Below are 7,230 nucleotides of genomic sequence, written 5' to 3' on the forward strand. Positions count from 1 at the left end.
GCTTTTGATACTTGTATGAGCTTGAAAGTAAAAATGTGATGGGAAAATTTTGGGGTATGACAATATGTACTAGGATCAATCTAGTCGATCCTGTAAGTTACCAAAATATTCAATTTGGAATACTAGCGGTTGTTTTACCAAAAATCACTGTAAATAAATTGGCACGCTCAGTGTAACACCCCATTTCTATCCGGCGGAGAATATTAAAATCAGAGTCACAACACACTTAGGATGCCACATTTTTGTTGACTTAAAACATCAACATATAATCGCATGTAATACAGATACATAACATATTAAAACTTGGATGAATAAATAAGAACAACTTTATGTCTTCAAATTAAAACAACTTTTAAAATACCATGCAACAGATTCATAAACTTCAACTCAAAAGTGTAATATCTTTGTTTAACATAAACAACTTCAAAGCAACAAAGTATTTAACAAAATTCAACTTAAAATTCAGCAACGGAAATAAAACCAACAATAAAGAAAACATGCATTAATCCCCCCGAGTGCTACGTATTAGAGCGAAGACACCTGACTCGAACTAATGAAGGTAAGCAACCTTCACTCTGGATTACCTGCACGTTACCAACATAGGGGCAACATTCAAATAGAAGGGGCGAGATATCGAACCATATAATTGAGTGTATGGTAAAGTATATATTAGTTTAGATTATATAAAATTACCACTTCACAACTTTCAGGCAACATAAATCATCACAATTCAACCACACAACAATAACTTAATTATGCAACACCGGATGCGAGTCGTTACTATGCACATGCATGTGGTTCCAATGGAGCAAAACTTCCAACTTAGAATCCGCCAATTAATAGAGGCGTCATCAAGGCATAAGCCTTCAACTTAATATTTTCCAATTCAATCCAACTTACCAAGAATCGGCTCCCAACTTGATATGCTATGTATGCGACACATAATGAATGTAAGAATAGCAACAACAAAATTTCCATAGCAACACAACAACAAACCAACATTGGCCATAAGCCTACAACTTTGCCCATAAATAAAAGCAATTCGATAAAGAGCAACACCACCTGCAATTTCACATTTTTCAACAAAGACCACAACACAATGAATCAACCAAAATATTCTACAAAAGTTCCATAACTATTCGGACAAATCAACTATACGGCCAAACAATTATCGGCTAAAAGTCCTATTATTTCTCTTTTGTACTAATGCATGTTATTTTGTCTCTGTTAAATTAATTAAATCTACTACTTACACTACTATTAAAATTTAATTTTCTAAACCTGCTGTTAGAAATGCAAGAATATTCCTGCTATTATATTTCTGCTAGTTTGCTTCCTAGAGATACATACGGTCACTGATCTTTTGCTATGGTTAATCCTCTGTTACTGTTGCTAAATTTAATCAGCTAATCAGTTTTGTTTTCAATTACCTAATCACCAAGATTTTCATTACTAAATAGTACAATTACTAAGTACAATTAGAGTTTATTTAGGATATACACTAAGCTACATGCTACAAGATTAATTAAATAAATAAAAGCACTACAAAAATGGTGGCCCCCACCCCAGCACTAGGAGCCAGCGCTCCCTTTACTCTTTTCCTAAGGGGATGGGCGCCCCTTCTTTCACATGGTTTAGGGAGAAGTCGCTCCCCTCCTCTTCTCTTTCATGGGGTGAGCGCCCCTTTCTTCTACCACACAAAGGGAGCGGTTGCTCCTTTTTTTGTTTTATTTCAAGCTACACACACTTCATCAATTACCCAGTTTTTCATCCGATTCTCATCTCCGCCTAGCACTACAATTAATTACGATAACAGAACAACTACACTAACATCAACATGGAACAATCTTTCAACAACGAATTCATCAATAATAACTAATTTTCAGGATCAACCACATCAATAAAACACAAACAGAAGCAATTTTACAAACTCAATCACACATACTATCCATCATATACACTATTATAGAGTTATAACCCCACCCTTACCTTGGATTGAAGGTTGCTCTAACTCTCCGATTGAAAGCCTAGCTTGTGCCTCCTTTCCCACTTTTCCCTCTTCACAACAACTTCTACGTTCTCTCTTTCTAAGACTAATTCCACAGTTAACATAATTTCCTTTTATTCTAATTAACTATATAATATTCTATTTCTTTTATTGGGCCTAACATTCACACTCCCACTTTGCTACACATAAACATAAAATAAGCCTAACACAATTAATCTCCTATAATAATATTTATATTAATATTATTTCTAATATTAATAATACTAAATAATACTATTAGTAACCGACCGACTAATTAACTATATAACCAACTTAGCAACACAACGCAACGTATAACTACTTATCAATAAATAAATTCGAAAATGATTTAATTAAACAATTAATTAAATTAAGGGTGTTACAACTCTCTCCCACTCAGTAAAACAACTCGTGATAAGATTCTCGCATCTTACTTTCATACTCCCACGTCATGCTTTCTCCGGCAGCTCCTGACCAGACTACTTTCACCAACGCAACATCCTTGCCTCTTAGAGTCTTCATTTCATGATCCGCGATCCGTACAGGCATCGTCTCCACCGTAAGATTATCTCGTACTTGTAAATCATCCATATGAATCACATGAGACGGAGCTGAAATGTACTTCCGTAATTGTGACACATGAAACACATCATGTAAATTCGAAAGATTAGGGGCAACTCCACTCTATAAGCAATGTTTCCAACTCTGTCTGAAATCTAATACGAACCAATAAAACGAGGAGTGAGCTTCTTAAACTCCAATGCTCTCCCAACAACGATCACAGGTGTGACTCTCAAAAACATATGGTCACCTGCTTGAAATTCTAAATATTTCCTTCGCTTGTCATAATAGCTCTTTTGTCTACTTTGAGAAGTTTTCATCTTTTCTCGAATTAACTTCACCTTCTCAGTAGTCTCTCGAACAATCTCCGGTCCAAGTACTACACTTTCTCCAGATTCATGCCAACATAAAGTAGTTCTACATCTTCGACCATACAACGCTTCAAAAGGTGCCATTCCAATACTAGAATGGTAACTGTTATTATAAGATAACTCTATCAATGGAAGGTAAGTATCCCACAAACCTCCCTTCTCAAGAACACATGCTCTCAATAAAGCCTCCAACGACTGAATAGTCCTCTCTCTGACCATCCGTCTGAGGGTGATACGTCGAACTCAAACTTAACTTAGAATTCAACGCCTCTTCCAAACTCTTCCAAAAATCAGAAGTAAACCTCAGATCTCTATCCGACTCAATACACAAAGGAACATCATGCAGCTTAAAAATCGCACTAGTATAAATCTCTGCCAACTTTGATACTCGAAAACTGATGTTAATAGGAATAAAATGAGCCGACTTTGTGAGCCTATCAACAATCACCCAAATTGTATCATGTCCTCTTGAAGTATTAGGTAATCCTATCTCAAAGTCCATTGAAATGCTATCCCATTTCCATTCTGGAACTTCTAACGGTTTCATTAACCCTACACGCTTCTGATGTATAACCTTCGATTTCTGACAAGTTAAACATGCATACACAAACTGCACTACATCACGCTTCATCCCAGGCCACCTAGACAAATTCTTTAAATCTTGATACATTTTTGTCGCTCCTGGATAAATACTCAAATTGCTTCTATGACTTTCCTCAAGAATCATTCTCTTAATCTCTGGATCATCAGGAATACAAATTCGATTGTGGAATCTCAGCATGCCTTGCGCATCTAACCTGAAATCATTATTCTCGGACTGATCGATTCCAACCATCGAATTTACCAATTTCACATCTAACTTCTGAGCTTCTCTGATACTATCCAGAAAATCGTTGTTAATCTTCAACATACCCAACATTACACTCTACAGTGTCACTTCGCAAACCAAACTCATATCTCTGAATTGTTCAATTAACTCCAATTCCTTAATCATCATCGCCGACATATGCAAAGTCTTTCAGCTTAAAGCATCAGCCATAACACTAGCTTTACCTAGATGATAATTCAAACCAAAATCATAATCTTTTAGTAACTCCAACCATCTTCGTTGTCTCGTATTCAATTCCTTCTGATCAAATAAATACTTTAAACTCTTATGGTCACTAAATACTTCAAATATAGAACCATAAAGATAATGTCTCCAATTGTTCAGCACAAAAACAACTGCAGCAAGCTCTAAATCATGCGTAGAATAGTTCTTTTCATGAGTTCTCAACTGCCTTAACACGTAAACAACTAGCTTATCATTCTGCATAAGCACACTTCCTAAACCCATTTTAGAAGCATCATAATACACAGCAAAAGATTCTCCCGAATTCGGCAATGTCAAAACCGGAGTCTTCGTCAACCTTTTCTTTAATTTGGTAAAACGTTTTTCACATTGAATGTCCCACACAAAAGCTTACCCTTAAAAGTCAACTTAGTCAACGGAAGTGCCAACTTAGAAAAACCTTCGATAAACCTTCTATAATAACCAGCTAATCCCAAGAAGTTTCTAATTTTGGTCGCTGACTTTGGAGTTTCCCATTGCATCAAGGCATCTACTTTAGATGGATCTATAGCAATGCCACTACCTGAAATAACATGACCAAGAAAATTCACCTCCTTTAGCGAAAATTCACATTTGGACAGCTTTGCATACAACTTCTTCTCTTTCAAAACCTGCAATACTGGTCTCAAATGTTCAGCATGCTCTTCTACTGATTTTGAGTAAATCAAGATGTCATCAATAAACACCACTACAAACCGATCCAAATAATCATGAAAGATACGGTTCATGTATTCCATGAATACTCCCGGCGCATTAGTAACACCGAAAGGAATCACCGAATACTCATAATGTTCATATCGCATTATGAAAGCCGTTTTCTGGATATCTTCATCTTTCACTTTAATCTGATGATAACCAGATCTCAAATCAATCTTACTTAACATACGAGCACCCACCAATTGGTCCATCAAATCATCTGTTCTAGAAAGTGGATACTTGTTCTTAATTGTCACTTTATTTAATTGTCTACAATCAATGCAAAGCCTCATGCTTCATCCTTCTTCTTTTCTAGCAACACTAGAGCTCCTCACGGCGATACACATGGCCTTACAAACTTCTTTTCAAGTAAATCGTCCAGTTGCTTCTTCAATTGTGACAATTTAGATGTAGACATCCTGTATGGTGCCTTAAACACAGGTCTGGTACCAGGTACAAGATCAATGGTAAATTCAACTTCTCTTTCTGGCGGTACATCAAGAATATCATTAGGGAAAACTTCAGGAAATTCATGCACCACCTGCAACTTATTAATTATAGCTTGATTCTCCATAGATAACGACGCCATCAACGAGAACACCTGAACTTCCTCTTTCATTAATAGTCGCAACTATTTAGCAGATAACAAATCAACTCCCTCCTCTTTAGGAGTGGAAAACCTCACCGACTTATCATAACAATTAATATGAACATGGTTATACTCTAACCAGTTCGTACCTAAGATCACATCCAACCCACTTAATGGCAAACAAACTAAATCAACAACAAAGTCTCTGTCAAAGATCGACAAAGGACACTTTAAACACACGAGAAAAGTAGTCACCGATCCCTTAGCCGGAGTATCGACGACCTTCTCTCTATTCATAGAAGACAACATAAGACCCAATATTTCAACACAATCAGCACTAGTAAAGCAATGAGTAGCACCAATATCAATAATAGTGATTAAAGGAGTACTATTACTGAAACACGTACCTCTGATAATTCTGTCTTCATTAGCTTTCTGAGTCCCAGCCAAAGCGAACACCTTTCCACCAGCTTGTGCCTGCTTTGATTTGTGATACTGACTACCAATGTGTCCCTCTTCACTATAGTTGAAACAAACCATCTTCTTATGCTTGCACTCGGATATTGCATGCCCGGTCTTACCACAACAAAAAACACCTTTTCACCTTACCAGTACACACCGTACTCTTATGCCCATGTTTCCCACATCTGAAACAAACCACGTCAGCACGAGCATATCCCCTACTAGCTCTCTTACCATCAGCAACTTTAAGTTTACCTTTCCCAGCAGGAGCATCATAAGGCTTTCCAGATACTATTAACCAAATTAGCAAAGACACGGATCTTCTGGTATCCAACTGTTTTCTTGATCTCTGAGCGCAACCCATTCTTAAACTTGATGTACTTTGAAAATTCAGTAGTCGCCTCGCTATAGTGCGGATAAAACTTGGCCAGCTCAACAGACTCCACAACATACTCAGTAACCGACTTTTTTCCCTGCTTCAGTTCGAGAAACTCAATTTCCTTCTTTCCCTGAACATCTTCAGGATAATATTTCCTCATGAACTCCCTATGGAACACGACCCAAGTGATCTCTTTACCTGCATTTTCCAATCTTTGACGAGTCTCTAGCCACCAGTCATCAACCTCGATTGCTAGCATATGAGTACCGTATCGAAACTTCTACACTGGAGTGCAATCCATCACACAGAAGATTCTCTCAATCTCCTTCAACCAAGTCAACACTCCATAGCATGAACCCTTTAAGGTAGGCATATTCTCCCTCTGGAAAGTCACCAAACTACGAGATCTAGCATTCTCGTCAGCGTATCCATAGCATGAGCCATAGCCTCTAAAGCAGTAGCAATTGCAGCATCATTCCTTCCAGCCATTTCAACTTATCACTACACATAAACAACAATTATCAACTAAGTAACAATACTCGATTGTTAAACAACACTACAACTCGACGAATTGGTCAGACGAACCGACCTTCTTTGATACCACTAATGTAACACCCCATTTCTACCCGGCGGATAGTATTAAAATCCGAGTCACAACACAATTAGGATGCCACCTTTTTTTCAACTTAAAACGTCAACATATAATCGCATGTAATACAGATACAAAACACATTAAAACTTGGATGGACAAATAACAAAAACTTTATGTCTTCAAAATAAAATAACTTTTAAATTACCACGCAGCAGATTCCTAAACTTCAACTCAAAAGCGTAACATCTTTGTCTAACATGAACGACTTCAAAGCAACAAAGTATTTAACAAAATTCAACTTTAATACAGATACATAACACATTAAAACTTGGATGGACAAATAACAAAAACTTTATATCTTCAAAATAAAATAACTTTTAAATTACCACGCAGCAGATTCATAAACTTCAAATCAAAAGCGTAACATCTTTGTCTAACATAAA

General features: G+C 36.8%; 2 protein-coding genes across 2 annotated transcripts; both read right to left on the reverse strand.

The window, feature by feature from the left end:
• Positions 1 to 886: 886 nt before the first annotated feature.
• Positions 887 to 3,877, reverse strand: LOC131613397 (uncharacterized). Its single transcript, XM_058885072.1, has 4 exons — positions 3,286 to 3,877; positions 2,754 to 3,026; positions 2,461 to 2,637; positions 887 to 1,062 (listed from the first exon to the last, which is right to left on the reverse strand). Exons 1-4 carry the CDS (start codon positions 3,875 to 3,877, stop codon positions 887 to 889), a joined length of 1,218 nt encoding a protein of 405 aa, XP_058741055.1.
• A 1,519-nt stretch (positions 3,878 to 5,396) lies between these two features.
• On the reverse strand, positions 5,397 to 6,684 carry LOC131613399 (uncharacterized). The gene is made up of 4 exons (XM_058885073.1): positions 6,598 to 6,684; positions 6,152 to 6,475; positions 6,013 to 6,096; positions 5,397 to 5,930 (listed from the first exon to the last, which is right to left on the reverse strand). The coding sequence occupies exons 1-4, from the start codon at positions 6,682 to 6,684 to the stop codon at positions 5,397 to 5,399; spliced, it is 1,029 nt and encodes a 342-aa protein (XP_058741056.1).
• Positions 6,685 to 7,230: the final 546 nt, after the last annotated feature.

The sequence above is a fragment of the Vicia villosa genome, linkage group LG6 (genome assembly GCF_029867415.1).
Source record: "Vicia villosa cultivar HV-30 ecotype Madison, WI linkage group LG6, Vvil1.0, whole genome shotgun sequence".
Taxonomy (NCBI): domain Eukaryota; kingdom Viridiplantae; phylum Streptophyta; class Magnoliopsida; order Fabales; family Fabaceae; genus Vicia; species Vicia villosa.